Consider the following 17,066-nt stretch of genomic DNA (forward strand, 5'->3'; position numbering starts at 1 on the left):
TAAATTTACGTCTTTGTTTCTAAGGTGTGTCTCTGGTAGACAGTGTATTGATGGGTCTTGTTTTTTATATCCATTCTGCCATACTCTGTCTCTTTATTGGTGCACTTAGGCCATTTATGTTCACTGTAGTTATTGATAGGTGTGAATTTATTGCTGTCATTTTGTAGTGCTTTTTTTGTGATGCTGACATTTTCTTTGTTCCTCTTACTCTTATTTTTTTCATTTATTGATTGTAGATTTGTTTGTTTTGTCCTGCTTTTTTATTTTGTTTTGTTATGTCTGAGCAGGCAGGCTGTGCATTCTTTGCTCATCTGTGGGCATGAAATTTTTCACCTCCTTGTCCAATGGGCAGTGCCAGTCGTTCAGCTATGGTGCAGCATGGCAGGTCCAATTGAAGTGGAGAGACTGGGATGGATTGTTTATGGCATGTAGTAAGGCCGATAGGGTGGGTTGGGAGTCAGTGCAGGGTAGGTTCCAGTATGCCATGCCTATACTGCTGGGGGTGTATGTTCTGTGCATGGTGCAGATAGGTAGGAAGGAGGGGGGAGATTGTGATGTGTGGAGCTAAGATGGGTATGGTGCCATGTTGGCTCTGCCTCTTTTCTCTCTTTTTAATTACCTTTTTCTTTCTTCATATATGATATCATTCCACAGTTCATCTGGTCTTCGGTCATTAATGTTCAGTGCATCAAGTCTATTCCTGAGATGGTCTCTAAATTCAGGTGGGATATACTCAGGGTTGTACTTTGGCTGTTATGGACTTGTTCAGCTTGAAGCTGCATATGAGCAATTGATGGTCTCTTCCACAGTTGGCCCCTGGCCGTGTTCTGACTGGCGATATTGAGCTTTTCCTCCGTCTCTTTCCACAGATGTAGTCATCTCATTCCTGTGTATTCCATCCGGTGAGGTCCACGTGTATAATCACCATTCGTGTTGCAGTGAAGAAGTCATTGGTCTCGCAAAATTCTATCATGTGATCTCCAGTGTCATTTCTACCATCAAGACCACACTTTTGAGGTGCTGATCCTTCCTCTTTGCTTCCACTTTTTGCATTCCAATTGCCAGAAATTATTAATGTGTCTTAATTGCATGTTTTTTCCATTTCATACTGAAGAAGTTAGTAAAAATCTTCATCTTTGGCCTTAGCGGTTGGTGCCTAAATTTGTATAATAGTCTTATTAACTGGTCTTCCTTGTAGGCATTTGGATATTAACCTATCACTGACAACATTGTACTTCGGGATAGACCTCAAAATGTTCTTTTTGACATTAAATGTGATGCCATTCTTCACTATGCCATTCTCAGCATAGTAGACCATATGATTGTCTGGTTCAAAATGGCCAATACCAGTCCATTTCAGGTCATTAATGCATTCCATTTCATTTTTGATGACTTCCAATTTCCCTAGATTCATATTTCATACATTCCATGTTCCGAGTATTAATGGGAGTTTGCAGCTGTTTCTTCTCATTTTGAGTTATGCCACATCAGCAAATGGAGGTCCCAAAAGTTTTACTCCATCCACGTCATTGAAGCCAACTTTACTTTGAGGAGGCAACCCTTCCCCAGTTGTATTTTGAGTACCTTCCAACTTGAAGGGCTTATCATCCTGCAGTATATCAGACAATATTCCACTGCTATTCATAAATTTTTTTTTTTTTATTCATAAGGTTTTCACTGGCCTATTTTTTCAGAGGCAGATTGCCACATCCTTCTACCTAATGTGTCTTAGTCTGGAAGCTCCACTGAAACCTGTCCACCATTGGTGACCCTGCTGGTATTTGAAATACTGGTGGCAAAGCTTCCAGTATCACACAACATGCAAGCTACCACAGTACATCAAACTGACAGACACGTCGTTGTGAGTACTTGGGCCCACTCAAGTAGATCCTTAGTTGGTGGACATCTTGGGGAGGGGGGCACTGTTTTGTCTGCCACAGCAAGTATTCAGTACCTGTTGCCATTCACCTTCACCTCTGAAGACCTAGGCTGATCATTTTAACCAAATTATAAATAAACACTTTCCTTTTAATGTTCACAAATATGAAACTCAGATTAACAAGAAAAAGTAATACTTTAGAGTTGGTAGTTAATACACATTCACATCATATTTAGGAGAAAAAAATTCCTCAGTGTTCTAAGAATTTCTAATCCCCAGCCAAATCTCTTCAGGAAGTGGAAGAAAACATTGCAGAGAGGAAAAAGATCAAAAAGCATGCATTTTTATTCTTTTAAATTAGTAGCTGTAACTTTCCTGTTGCCAAACAATAATCTTTCCTTCCAGTAAATCTGACTAAAATGGTAATCCTTTTGAGAGCACAGAAAACTTAAGGTGATAAGCTGTGTGCCGATGAGTTGACTATAACAAAAATTTACTTCTAGTATTATATCTGATGTTGAAAAAATAAACTATATCAGTGAGGAAATTATCTTTAAAATATAACAACCTGGTTTCCGCCATGTAGAGATTATGATACACAGTGGTTAGACCATGGGTTTTAGCAACAGATAAACCTAGATTGGAGACTGCTGTGTAATTGCTAGTGCAATGATGCTGAGCAAGTTCCTCAACCAAGTCTGCAACCTGTTTTACCCACTTAAGATAACATGCAAATGTTGTCTCATGCCACCAAAAAATCTTGATGAAGTTTTCTTTTAATGCCTGCTCAATGGTACAGTCAAAACTGAAGCAAAGAAGAGTTAACTGGCCAAAGTGACTTGGTGAGACAGTTACAAGTAAAACCCAGGTTTCTTGTTTGCTAGCTCATGTATCATTCCAACTTAACTCCTCTGATTTGAAATTTCAGGCAACAACATTCAGACACACACCCCCATGCACTCACCTGAGGTCAGTCTCCCAATCCTCTGACCACAATTCAACAATCAGCAGCATAAGACTCAAAAACCACAGAATTTAATGGGGACTAAAACCATAAAATCCTTAGAATAAAACATAGAGGTAATGCATCAGGACCCAGTTTTTTACAACGGATTCTTAGATATGACACCAAACGTACAAGCACAAGAAGACTAAATGGATAAATGTGACCTCAAAAAAATTAAAAATTTTATTCATCAAGGGACTTTATCAACAAAGTGAAGAGACAACCTACAGACTGGGAGAAAATTTGGGGAATTATAAGAAGAGCTGGTGGCACAGTGATTAAAAGCTATGCCTGCTAACCAAAAGGTCGGCAGTTCAAATCTACCAGCTGATCCTTGGAAACTCTATGGAGCAGTTCTACTCTGTCTTATAGGGTCACTATGAGTTGGAATCAGCTTGATGACAATAGGTTTTTGTTTGATAAGGATTTAATATCCAAAATATAAAAAGAACTCCTGCAACTTAAAAAAATACAACCTATTCAAAAAATGGGCAAAGGTCATAAATAGATAGTTCAAAAAAGAGAATATACAAATGGCCAACAAGTACATGAAAAGGTGCTCACATCATTAGTCATTTGGGAGATGCAAATCAAAATCACAATGAGATACCACCCCACCTGCACTAGAATAGCTATAATATAAAAAACAGAACATAACAATTGTTAGCAAGAATGTGGAGAAATTGCAATCCTTGTCCATTGCTGGTGGGAAAGCAAAATGGTACAGCCACTGTGGGAAACCATTTTGCCTGTTCCTCAAAAAGTTAATTTAAACATATGATCCAGCAATTCCAATCCTAGATGTGTACCCAAAAGATTTGAAAGCAGGAACACAGACACATGTACACTGTGATAGTCAAATGGTTTGGCAGTTATGATGTAGTTTGGCAGTTATGTAATGATGTAATCATCTCCATGATGAGATCAGATATAATTTTCTCCATGGTGAGATCTGCTATGAGCAGCCAACCAGTTGAAAGAGAGTTTCCTTGAGGGGTATTGCCTGCATCCAATATATATGGGCTTTCTGGCACAGCTCACTGGCTTTTGCTCTGCTGTGGATCCTGCTTTCACCTCATCATCATCTGAACTCTGGTTCTTGAGACTTGAGCCAGCAGCCTGCCATCTTACGTGCCTATCTTGGATTCATCAGCCTCCACAACCTGTGAGCTAGCGGCCTGTGCCTGACCTACTGATCTTGGGTTCATCAGCCCCTGCACCTACGTGAGTCAGAAGAAGCCTCCAGCCTGATGCCTGGCCCACAGACTTGAGACTTTCTAAACTCTACAACCACATGAGCCATTTCCTTGTTTTAAATCTTTCTCTCTCTCTCTCTCTTTTTACATATATATATACACACACACATATATACATACGCTTCACTAGTTTTGCTTCTCTAGAGAACCCAGCCTAAGACATACACCAGTGTTCACTGCAGCGTTATTTACAATAGACAAAAACTGGAAACAACCTAAATGCCCATCAACCAATGAACAAATAAATTGTGATGCATACATATAATGGAATATTACTCAGCCCTAAAGAGAAATGAAGTCCTGATACATGCTATAACATGGATGAACCTTGAAAACATTACACTGGGTGAAACAAGTCAGTCACAAAAGGACAAACACTGTATGATTCCACTTACACGAAACAGACAAATGTATAGAGACCAAAGGTTATTAGTGGTTACCAGGTATGGGAGGAAGGGGGAGAAGGGAGCTCATTGCTTAGGGGATACTAAGTTTCTGTTAATGCTGGTGGAATAATTTGGAAAAGGATAATGACAATGGCCACACAACACTATGAATGTAACTAATGTCACTCAGTCGTACACATAAAAATCCTTGAATTCATGAATGTTTTCTTTTTAAGCCATAAAAGTCAATGGATTAGGAGGCAGAGCCAAGATGGTGGAATAGACAGACTGGTACCAGTGAAGTTTCCTCACGGAAAAGTAGCCAGCCACACAGCCTACTCACACCTCCAGAACCAGATAAAAACAGTGTTCCCAGCAAAAGCTAAGACCTTGTGTATATTTTACTGTGCCTCCACCTCTCAAGCCGGCTCCAGTGGCTGACTTCCCTGGGCCTGAGATAGACCCTGCTGAGCTCCTAGAGCCATCCTCCCAGCCTTGGGGAACGAATACATTTGCAATTGGGGGTAAAAATAATTTGCCATCTTGGCTAACTGGGGGAGCTCAGGACAGAAGGGGCTCCTGTCCAGGCATAAATGGTCCATGGACTTTGAGCACCTTTTCCCTTTGCTTGGACCTGTGTGGGCCTATTTCAGGAGAATAGGCCCTTGTTGGCAGACTCCAACCATTTCAGCTGTGTGGTGGAGAGGTGGGTGTTTAATGTTTGACATTGCTTTGCCTGTTAAACAGGGTCCTTACCTACCCACATCAGGGGCCTAAGGACTGGTAGCTCCACTCAGGTCACTCAGCCACTCCCAACAGAGGTCCAAGGATAACTGGTACCTCCCAGTCCTTATAGCCAAAAACATTGGGTGCCCATGGTCCATCTGCAGAACCCACCCTCCTGTATGCTCTAAGGAATAAGGACATGCATCCCAAGAGACATGTGGGGGATGGTTCTCAGCCCCCTGCCTTGTTTAGAGTGTGACCCCCTGCTGCATCCAGATACCAGTACCTACACCAATCACTGCTGCCCCTCTAAGACTGTAGAACAGAGCCTGTACCACACACTTGATGATCAGCTACCTGGACACCTGAGCTGAATTCGTACAAGAAAAGTGAATGGACTCCTATACTGACATACCTGATAACAGAGTTAGCCATTTGGGGACAGGAACGTCAGCACTCCAAATGCAAAAATAATCAAGACAGCTCTCTCTAGCAAACCATTTGGACATATCAAAACAAAACAAAGCAAGAAGCTATGACACAGTAAGCAAGCATAAAATAAACTAATACAGTAACTATAGATGGCTTGGAGACAACAGTCAATATCAAGTCACATAAAGAAACAGACCACGATCGCCTCAACAAGCTCTCAGAACAAAGAATCAAGGGATCTTCTAGATGAAAATGCCTTCCTGGAATTACCAGAGGAAGAATGCAAAAGATTAATAAACAGAACCTTTCAAGACATCAGGAAGGAAACGACACAATATGCAGAACAAGCCAAGGAACACACAGATAAAACAATTGAAGAAATTAGAAAGATTATTCAGGAACATAATGAAAAATTTAATAAGCCGGAAAAATCCATAGAAAGACAGCAATCAGAAATTCAGAAGATTAGCAATAAAATTACAGAAGTAGACACCTCAATAGTAGGTCAGAGGAGCAGAATTGAGCAATTAAAAAATGGGCAAAAGATATGAACAGACACTTCACTAAAGAGGACATTCAGGTAGCTAACAGATACATGAGGAAATGCTCATGATCATTAGCCATTAGGGAAATGCAAATCAAAACTACAATGAGATTTCATCTCACTCCAACAAGGCTGGCATTAATCCAAAAAACACAAAACAGTAAATGTTGGAGAGGCTGTGGAGAGGTTGAAACACTTATACACTGCTAGTGGGAATGTTAAATGGTACAACCACTTTGGAAATTGATTTGGCGCTTCCTTAAAAAGCTAGAAATAGAGCTACCATACAATCCAGCAATCCCACTCCTTGGAATATATCCTAGAGAAATAAGAGCCTTTACACGAACAGATACAAGCACATCCATGTTTATTGCAGCACTGTTTACAATAGCAAAAACATGGAAGCAACCAAGGTGCTCATCAGCGGATGAATGGATAAATAAATTATGGTATATTCACACAATGGAATACTATGCATCAATAAAGAACAGTGAGGAATCTGTGAAACATTTCATAACATGGAGAAATCTGGAAGGCATCATGCTGAGTGAAATTAGTTGCAAAAGGACAAATATTGTATAAGACCACTCTTATAAGAACTCCAGAAATAGTTTAAACAGAGAAGAAAATATTCTTTGATGTTTACGAGAGGGTGGAAGAGGGGTATTCACTAATTAGGTAGTAGATAAGAACTACTTAAGGTGAAGGGAAAGACAGCACACAATACAGGGGAGGTCAGCACAACTGTGCTAAACCAAAAGCAAAGAAGTTTCTGGAATAAACTGAATGATTCAAAGGCCAGTGTAGCAGGGATGGAGGTTTGGGGACCATGGTCTCAGGGGACATCTAAGTCAATTGGAATAATAAAATCTATTAAGAAAACGTTCTGCATCACACTTTGGAGAGTGGCGACTGGGGTCTTAAACACTAGCAAGCAGCCATTTAAGATGCATCAATTGGTCTCAGCCTACCTGAATCAAAGGAGAATGAAGAACACCAAGGACAAAGGTAATTACGAGCCCAAGAGACAGAAAGGGCCACATAAACTACATCAGCCTGAGACCAGAAGAACTAGATGGTGCCCGACTACAACCGATGACTGCCCTGACAGAGAACACAACAGAGAACCCCTGAGGGAGCAGGAGAGCAGTGGGATGCAGACACCAAATTCTCGTAAGAAGACCAGACTTAATGGTCTGACTGAGACTAGAAGGACCCCGGTGGTCATGGCCCCCAGACCTTCTGTTGGCTCAGGACAGGAACCATTCCCGAAGCCAACTCTTCAGACAGGGATTGGACTGGACAATGGGTTGGAAAGGGATACTGGTGAGGAGTGAGCTTCTTGGATCAGGTGGACACTTGGGACTATGTTGGCATCTCCTGTCTGGAGGGGAGATGAGAGGGTGGAGGGGGTTAGAAGCTGGCGAGATGGACACAAAAAGAGAGAGTGGGCTGTCTCATTAGGGGGAGAACAACTGGGAGTACGTAGCAAGGTATATATAAGTTTTTGTGTGAGAGACTGACTTGATTTGTAAACTTTCTCTTAAAGCACAATAAAAATTTTTAAAAAAAGGCATCTGAGAAAAAAATTGATAAATAAAAGAGGAAGACACTCTCTTGCTGGCGTTGGAGAAGCAAATCACCATGAGGTATACAGCTGCAAGGAAATTAATTCTCCTAACAACCAGGTGAGCTTGGAAGACGATCCTGGGTCTCAAATGAGATGATGACTCCAATTAACCTGTTGATTATAGTCTGGTGAGGCCCTGAGCAGAGGACCCAGGTAAACAGTGCCCAGACTCCTGACCACAGAACTGTGACTTAAGAAACGCATGCTGCTTTAAGGCATGCCAAGTTGTAATGCAGCAATTGAAAACTAACACACTAGCTGTGTGTGACTGCAGTTGAGCTATGAGACCTTCCTATGTGTCTGAAAAATGTGGATGTATTAGAATCTTTTATTCTTACATCATATGACTGTGACAAGGATTAAACGAGTTATCAATTGAAGTGCTTAGAATAATTCCTACTATATAGCCAATATTTTATACTCTTTGCCATTGAGTCTAACCTGACTCTTGGCAATCCCACATTTCAGAGTAAAAATGCACTCCATAGGATTTTCAATGGCTGTTATCTTATGGAAGTAGATCACCAGATATTCCGTGGCACCAATGGATGGATTTGAACTGCCAACCTTTCTGTTAGTAGCTGAGCGTAAACTGTTCGTGCCACCCAGTGACCTTCAAGATTATATAAGTGTTAGCTATTATTAAAAAAAAAAATAAAACTTTTTTTTTTTATTATAGAATCTTTATTTTGCAGTTGAGGAAATGAAGGCTCAAAAAAGTTAAGTATATATACCCAAAGTCAGTCACTCAATAAATGTTAGTCCCCTTCCTTTTTAGCTAGATTAGGCCAAGCTCCGCATCACCACTCCTCTATTCTTCTAAATTTATTTTGGTCTTTGTACCCCACTCATTAATTATGTGGCTTTAGACATGTATTTTCTCTCAGTTCTTCCTTTGTGAAATGAGGGGGTTAAGCTACATTCTTTCCACGTATTCCATGATCCTAGAAATCTCAGAAGTAGACTGCAGTGCAGTGAATTGCTGTGATGTGGCCTTTCTAGCCATAGTTTCTTAATTCCTACAAAATGATTGGCTGGGACTATTCAAATAAGGTGTGTAAAAACTCTTGCAGGGAGTAGACAGTGACTATGCAAATAAGGTGACTGTAGCCTACCAAGGGGATTGGTCAGTTTTGCCATCCTGCTAGGCTTAAAAGAGCCAATCCCACAGAGGATGGGGGTACTGCACTACCATCAAGAAGAAGCGTCTGGAACAAATGGGCAGCTCCTGCCCAGAGGCAGGATAAGAAGGGACAGGAACTGGTTGAATGGACCCAGGGAACCTGGAGTAGAAAGGGAGAGTGTGTTGTCACATTGTGGGGATCGCAACTAATGTCACAAAACAATATGTGCGTAAATTTTTGTATCAGAAATTAACTTGAGCTGTAAACTTTCACCTAAAGCACAATGAAAAAATAAAAACAAAAACAAACAAACAAAAAAGTCAATGGATTAAGAGGAAGATAGATTTGTCTAGTAAATGCTCCTCTCTGAAAATCTGAAGGCCCCAAATTCTCCTTAGCTGTCCTCCTTGGATACAGGGACCCAGAAAATAGAATAGAGGCATGAGAAAGGATCTGAATAAAGCCAGAAACCCAAACCATTTACCCTGCCTGTCTTCCAACTCCCCTTCAGCAATACCAATTAAGAAACAATGCATAGGAGAGATAAATAGACCAACGACATTAAATGTTGGTTAATATCTGGTAGCCCAAACAAAAAAGTTTCGTACCTATAACTCACAGCGGCTTTAAGCCATAATTAAGTAGCCCCCAAATTGTCCTGACAGTTTATTCAAAACTTGATTAATCTGCCAGTAAATGCTTGTTGAACTAAACTTCCAGTCAGATGTATTTCTTTATTTTCAGTGCCAGATTCAGACTTAGCCACAACCTGAAACCAGTTAAGGAGATGTTGCAGTCTTACTTTTAAATCCCCTTCCCATTACCAAGAAGTTATGCACGGATCTTGAGTACTTACTGCTCAGACTCTAGCCTTTTATTCTTTACCTCTTATAGCCTGGGCTCCTTGTTCCCCAGTACTAGTGCCTTCTCCTTCACCTCCAGGATTTAGGGCTTGGCTGTCTAAATCTCTAGTACCTGCCTGCCCCTCCTACTTTAGTGAATTCTTTGGAAATGTGTCCTTGCAAAAATAGCTACTTGCCTTACCATCTTTGCTTTGGATGACTTCTATGGCTTAGACATCTGCCCTGACTTTTTCTTCTTACAGACACACACACGCACACACACACACACACAAGCTAAACTTAGTCCCAGTTCCCTCAATCTACCCTGTTCTACTACTACCCAAGTACTAACGTGACAACTTCTCGGAGATGAAAGAACAATGTTCAATAGTGTGAAGAATTTCAAGGGACTCAAATGCTCCCAACCCTGTACAAAGTCCTTATTCATCTCCTACACTCTTGCAAAATGCCTCTGCTCCCTGTATTAGAGAACTGCAATTACCTCCCCAGCCTTAGCATCCACCTGCACTGTGGAGGCAAAATTAATGATCCACTATTGATCCACGGCAGTCCACACTTCATCTGACTTCCTACCTGTCCCCAAGACAAAATGGTTAGAGACTTGAATCTAATTGGTATTCCAGCAGAGGCACAAATCCAATATATGATTGCCTAAAACAGCTTCTTTCCTGGTTATATTCTCTACCTCTATTTCCCACTTGGCCTGTCGGCAATCTTCCCTGACCCAAGCTCTGATAACTTATCTGAAATCCTGGATCTTCCTCCCTGTACAATCATTAAGTGAACCGACCAGTAACTTAGAAGAGACTCACAAATATACATTTTTATTTTTCCATCCTGCCATTACATTGATTTTCTTGAAAATTACTCCCAGTATACAGTTGATACTGTCACTTACATAATAATTCTACTTAAAAAGTTAGAAAAAATATATCACATGAGAATTATTATTTTCAATATAATTTACAGAATATATATACAAAAAGGAAAATTTAGAAATAGATGTTTGAAAATAAAATATACATGCTCTGTCAGATAAACAAGCCAAATCAGAGCATAGAAATTAGTATCCATAGCTTATATTTTGATACATATAAATTCTAGACCTCGCTAGTCATATTAACAACACTTGTTAAGTCCTTAGCTCAATAGCCAGGCCCTCGTCTAAGCACTCCATGAATATTGCCTTATTTTCTGGTCTCAACGCCCCTCTGAGGCAAATGTCATTAAAAAAAATCATTATTATCCCCAAATTACAGCTGAGATAACTGAGGCCAAAGAGGTTAAATAACTTGTCCAAAGTAAAATAACTGGTAAGTGGTAGAGACAGGATTCCAGCGCAAGAAATCGCACTTCAAAGTCTCTCTCTTACCTGTGTAGCCAAAGAGCCTCTTCTTAACTACCCACGCTTTTACCCATCGTCTTCTCTCCAACACTCTCCTAACTTCTCCTGAACCTAGTCATCTGTTCAGTCATTCTTTCTTTCAGTAGGACACTCTTACAACTTATGGCACGTGTGTTTTGTATGATTCGTTAATTAATTAACTAATTTAACAAAAAGACCCTCTAACCCATCTCTAAGCATCTATTTGTATTAAGGTCATTCTCTGTAAATGCCTAGAGATAACATGGTGAAACCAATGTTAATGTTTTCATAAACTTATTTAGCAAATTCAACGAGGGAGGCACTTGATATTTTTCATCATTAAGTAAGATCCTGTACCTAAAAATTACACATTTAATATACATCTTTTGGAAAGTAGTTAAGCATAACAAATGGCTACCAGATGGATATCCCAAAGAAATATTATTTACAAGAACAATATTCTAAGATGCCAGAATTGTTTAATAAAAAGTCAGTGTAAAGAGATAGATGATGGATGGATGGATGCATGAATTGAAGGAAGGAAGGAAGGAAAAGGGAAGGGAAGGTAAAGGGAATGAAAGGACAAGAAAGAGAGAAAGAGATTCCATGCCTCTTCCAAGGAAATTTGAGGTGGATTGTAATAATCAGGTACCTCCGAAAGCAAACTCTGAGGTGGAACTGACTGTGTAGAATGGTTATTAAGGATTACCCAGATCACCCATTTCAGAAGGAAAAGGACAGAAGCAGGTGGTGGCAAAGGGAAAACTAAACTGCGAGATAGGACCACACCAGCTTCAGTCAGGCCATTTGCAACTCTTCCTTAGCCTTCACTTCATGCTTGCATGGAGCCTAAAGGTCTGACAAAGACGAAAACTTAGGGTCTTCTCAGGTATATTCCGAGAATGAGTCCACCTCTGGCCATGCACATGGCCTTCTAGATTTCTCAGTATATGTGGGAGCTTTTCAAAACCCTCATTACCCTGTTTCTCCTTCTTCAGCCTCTTCCTTTCTAGGCTTTTCATCTGTCTTCTACTTGCCACATCTCTTACCCCACGCCCCAGCAGCTGCAGCTAGTACATATGCCATTAAATGTTTTCAACAAATGCTACCTGGGAGCCTGTCCAGGCCTGAGCAAGTTCCAAGTGTGTGACACAAAAGTAGGCCCTGAGCGCATCTCTCAGGATGCCGTCAAACAGGTCAGAAAACACAACCAGAATTCTTCAAGAATAAGGTCTCTATTTCTCACTCTGGCACCAGCAAGCCACACCAGGAATGCATGTCTCTGTCCCCATGGCTGCTGCCAAGTTGGTGAGTGAGAAATGATGCACATTTAAGTTAAAATGCCACAATGATCTCTTACAAAAATTTCGCAGCCTCTTTCTTCATTAAGCATTCCTCTAGCTGTTGTAAGTTTCTGATGAAAAAAAAAAATTTTTTTTTTTTTTTTGAAATTCAAAAAAAGCTGATTCTCACGTTTTTGCCTAATCATTGCTTTGGGGAGGGATACAGCTTTGGAGTTACCTGCTATACCGCTTTTGATTATATTACTCAATATGTGCACTTTTAAATTGACCTTTGACGCTTTATATGCCACAGTCTCTAACCACTCTGCACTTTCTGAACCTTTGAACTTGTTCTCCTCAGAAGCTAGGCTCTTTAATTTGCATTGAAAGTAACCTATTCTCAAACCCCATTCTCCTTCAAAGCTATTTTTGGGTATTTTACAGCTTTTCACCAACCACAACTTCACCTGTTTACACCCGGACATCTCTAAAGCTCTGAGTGCTCCATCACCCTCCATAGCTCCATCACCCTCCATAGCTCCATTATCCTCCGTAGAGGATGCAACAAAACTCCCCACTGTTCTGTGCAGAACTTCTTCCCCTTCTGCTCTGCCTGCCTTTCTAAGGTACATATTTAACACTAAAAAGGTTGTCACATGAATTTCCTGTTTAGGTTGATTGTTATCTCAAAAACTAAAACAGATATTTATCTAATAGCATTAATTGTACAAACGCAAATAGAGCATATTTACACAAACCAGCTATTAGGTTTTCACGGTGTGGTCAATTGTGGTTGACATAAGCATCATGACCGAGAAGAAGCAATTTTCTTCTTATTTCCTATCTTAACCACAGCAAGATGGCTGGTTATTTTGAATGCAATGGCTTCTATATGTGCTCTAAGGTTTTACCAATATATCATTTAATCAGTGGTCTCCACAAAGTTTTGATAATAAATACAATTTGTTTTTCTTTGCTCCTGAGGGTCTATGTGTGTGTCTTTTTTTCTCTCAGTATGGAAACCAGCCCTGCTAATAACTCCATGACTATGTTTTCAGGTAACAGATCCCACCGCACATAAGACGACTGCCATCGCAAAGAAAGATAAGTATGTTCTGGACTAAATTGAGCTATGATGGGCCTTATTTCATCTTACCTGCAGATTTGTATCAAAGAAGACGGAAGAGAATTTAACAACAAATACAAACTCTTCTTCTTTCATCTCTACCTCTTTTTCCCCACACTTCTCTAGTTGTAAAACAAATAAACTAAGTGCTAGAGTGTGAAGTCCCAAGAGCCAAGAGATAAACCAAAATAAGAAACCGTGATTACTAATGAACAATAAATCCATTTAAATAAAAAAAGACTAACTACAAAAGAGAGCTATGCTTAAAAAACAGACTGCAAATGTTTCAAACCTTCAAAATGTAAAAATAATATATACTAACAAATGGGAAGATGAGGAATGTGTGGCTTGAAAAAGGGTAAAGTTGTTAAGATTTCTTGATCTTTCATGGTAAGGGATCAATGGAAGTATTTTACAGTTAAAATATAGCTTTAAAACCATACTGTTACATCATTCTCTTAATGATTTTCACAATCTTTTTTCTTAAACTTAGAGAATTCGTTTAGAAATTACTGTCTCCTCTGGTAAATACATTTTTCATTCAATTGTTACTTCAATTTCTCTTATCTTAAAATCAAGTAAAAAAGTAATATTTCTTATTTAAAATAAAATGTTTACATGAAAGTATTTTTTGTAAAAGAATTTCTAACTTCTTTCCTCTTAGATAAATTCGTAGGAAAGTATTCACTTAAACAGAAGGCGCCCTGGTGGTACAATGGTTAAGCACTCAGCTGCTAACCAAAATGTCAGAAGTTCAAGCCCACCAGCAGCTCAGTAGGAGAAAAGACCTGGCTATAAAAAAAAAAAAAAAAATTTTTTTATCTGCTCTGGCAAGGATTACAGTCTAGCAAATCTTATGAGACGGTTCTACTCTATCTTATAGGGTCACTATGAGTCAGAATCAACTCAACAGCACACAACAACAACAATACTTTAACAGAGGTTGTTTCTGGGTGATGAAATTTAAAATTTTTTTTTTTTTTACTTTTGACTTTGTGTTTTTCTTTATTAAATTCCTTATAATAAGCATGGTTAATTTTCACCAAAAATAAAATGTCATTATAAATTTTAAAAAACTAAAGAGAAAGATATATCCCTAAGGGGCCACTGATAAACATCCCCACAAGAAATGTTAATATGGATTTATGATATATTCTGCCAAATTGGCTCAGAAAAGCATCTTGAAAACCAGCAGGAGACTTGAAAAACCACAGAAGAATATACAGTAAACATAGAGATCTGAGAGAACAAGAACACTAAAGGGGATGAGTGGAATAACTCAAATGTTTATTTATGCTACATCAAACACGACCCAGAATTAAAGCAGGTTAATCCAAGTTTCATGGTATTTATTCAGGAAGCAGGTTGCTAAGGTTGGAGGGTGTGTAAGTTAATAATCAGCAAAAGCCAAAAGTCCTGCTTGTGCAAATTTTTTTTAAAAAAAACAACCAGAAATCACTTTATTTACATCACTAGATGTCATGGGTTGAATTATGTCCCCCTGAAAATGTGCGTATCAACTTGGTTAGGCCATGCATGATTCCCAGTATTGTGTGGTTGCCCTCTATTTTGGGATTGTAATGTTATGTTGAGAGGACGAGGGTGGGATTGTAACACCATCTTTACTCAGGTCACCTCCCTGGTCCAAGGTAAAGGGAGTTTCGCTGGGGTGTGGCCTGCAAGCGGAGAGTTGTGGACCTCATACCACCGAGAAAGCAGCACCAGGAGCAGAGTGTGTCCTTTGGACACAGGGTCCCTGCGCCTGAGAAGCTCCTTGACCAGAGGAAGATTGAGGACAAGGACCTTCCTCCAGAGCCGACAGAGAGAAAAAGCCTTCCTCTGGAGCTGATGCCCTGAATTCGGACTTGTAACCTACTAGACTATCCGAAAATAAATTTCTCTTTGTTAAAGCCATCCAATTGTGGTATTTCTGTTATAGCAGTGCTAGATGACTAAGACACAAGACAAAAACAGAAAGCGACAGCAAGCTCTGCAGGCAAGGGACAAAACCAACTTAACCACCAGACACTACACCAACTTTTTTAAAACTCTAAAAACTGAGACCTACAAGCAGGAACTTACCAGCCAATTCAGATAAACCAAATAATACAATTTATGAATTTTCGTTCATCTTTTTTTTACATTCGACAATATTTTATAATTTTATAAAAATTTAAAGCATTGTTTCCCAGACTTGAAACTAATTCAAGTGTAAGTGATCCTAACATATACCTCTTATCAGTTAAAACAATAAGTCTCTGACTTTTTAGTCTCAGAACCCCTTACACTCTTAAAAAGGATCCCTAAGAAATTGCCTTAGAAAAATCTAAAAAGCACAAAAATACACAAGTGTATACTCCATTAGCCATCAGAGCAATAATATCAATACGGATATTAATAATACCAATCTGGAAAACACCATCGTGTACTCTTAAGAGAATGTAAATGCAAAAATTAAAAAAAAAAAACCTTAGTATCATTAGAAAAATAATTTGCATTTACCAATTATAGTTAGCAAAGTAATTGCTAATAAAAGCTATTTTTAAAGGAAACTTTTAGGGAACTTTTTTTCTAAGGGAAACCTGTATCTTCTGATTTTATGTTGTTTTCCCCCAACAGAGGCCTCTGCTGTACTCTTGGCAGATCTCAAAAATATATGCATATAAGACACAAAAGTTTTCACACAAACGGTTACCTGCCAAGTTTTCATTCTATCCTTTTAAATAAGAAGAAGAAGAAAAAAAAAAAGTTTAGGTAAAATCTATCAGAATTGGTTGATGCTAAAACAAGTTAACTAAACAGAATATACTTCCAAAATGATCAATAGTTGTTATTCATGACGTGATATGCTAAGCCACACAGAGGTAACCTGAAGATAAACGAGAGCAAAGGCATCAAATAGATGGCAGTTTCTGCTATTCCAAATTTTTGAAGAAATCCGAGGTCAATGTGAATCCAAGCAGATCGGGATGAGGGTCTATCAATCCACTCTTTCGCTCGTGCTCACAAACAGGAATGTCAGCAAGAAGGATCTGCAGAACACTGAGCAGGGACTGACGTCTTCTTATCCCCACTATGGCTTGTGTTCCAATGAGATTTATTCTTCGTTTGAGTTGACATAAATCTGTTTCCCCCTAATCCAGACAAATCAAAGTCAACACCATTTAAGATAAAGACCAGGATATCAAAGCAGAAATTAAGCTACTTATCACCCGCTTCCATTCCTCTGTAGGGATGCGGGTGTGTTTACATTCATACACACACGCACACACAACACAAGACTTACTCATAAAATCTGTTTACATAGCTTTTAGGAGAAACTGGCAACTCAAAGGAGCTTAGCCCCACCTGGGTGGAACAACTAAAACTTTTGTGATTTAACAAGTTTTACATCATAATTTTGGTAGATTGCACACCACGTGTGGTCCAAATGCATGGAGCCTTG

General features: G+C 39.3%; 1 protein-coding gene and 1 long non-coding RNA gene across 13 annotated transcripts in view; one reads left to right on the top strand and one right to left on the bottom strand.

Annotated features, from left to right (window-relative positions):
- Nucleotides 1-14,464, top strand: part of LOC135230406 (uncharacterized) — a 23,120-nt gene extending 8,656 nt beyond the window's left edge. The window contains exons 2-4 of one of the 6 annotated variants that reach the window (XR_010321100.1): nucleotides 870-1,017; nucleotides 1,695-7,917; nucleotides 13,554-14,464. This is a non-coding gene — a long non-coding RNA (uncharacterized LOC135230406). Of the gene's footprint in view, nucleotides 1-654; nucleotides 7,918-8,538; nucleotides 12,623-13,553 lie in introns of those variants that run through there. The other 5 variants (XR_010321108.1, XR_010321096.1, XR_010321109.1 and 2 more) reach the window with 5 other exon arrangements.
- LOC100666547 (cell surface glycoprotein CD200 receptor 1) overlaps nucleotides 12,617-17,066 on the bottom strand; it is a 63,400-nt gene continuing 58,950 nt past the window's right edge. For 6 of the 7 annotated variants that reach the window (XM_023551809.2, XM_064279249.1, XM_064279303.1 and 3 more), the window contains one exon: nucleotides 12,617-16,755. In XM_023551809.2, the coding sequence (XP_023407577.1) occupies nucleotides 16,537-16,755 (219 nt within the window). In that variant the 3' untranslated portion in view covers nucleotides 12,617-16,536. The remainder of the gene's footprint in view (nucleotides 16,756-17,066) is intronic. The other variant, XM_023551812.2, reaches the window with a different exon arrangement.

Source organism: Loxodonta africana, chromosome 1 (genome assembly GCF_030014295.1).
Source record: "Loxodonta africana isolate mLoxAfr1 chromosome 1, mLoxAfr1.hap2, whole genome shotgun sequence".
Lineage (NCBI taxonomy): Eukaryota > Metazoa > Chordata > Mammalia > Proboscidea > Elephantidae > Loxodonta > Loxodonta africana.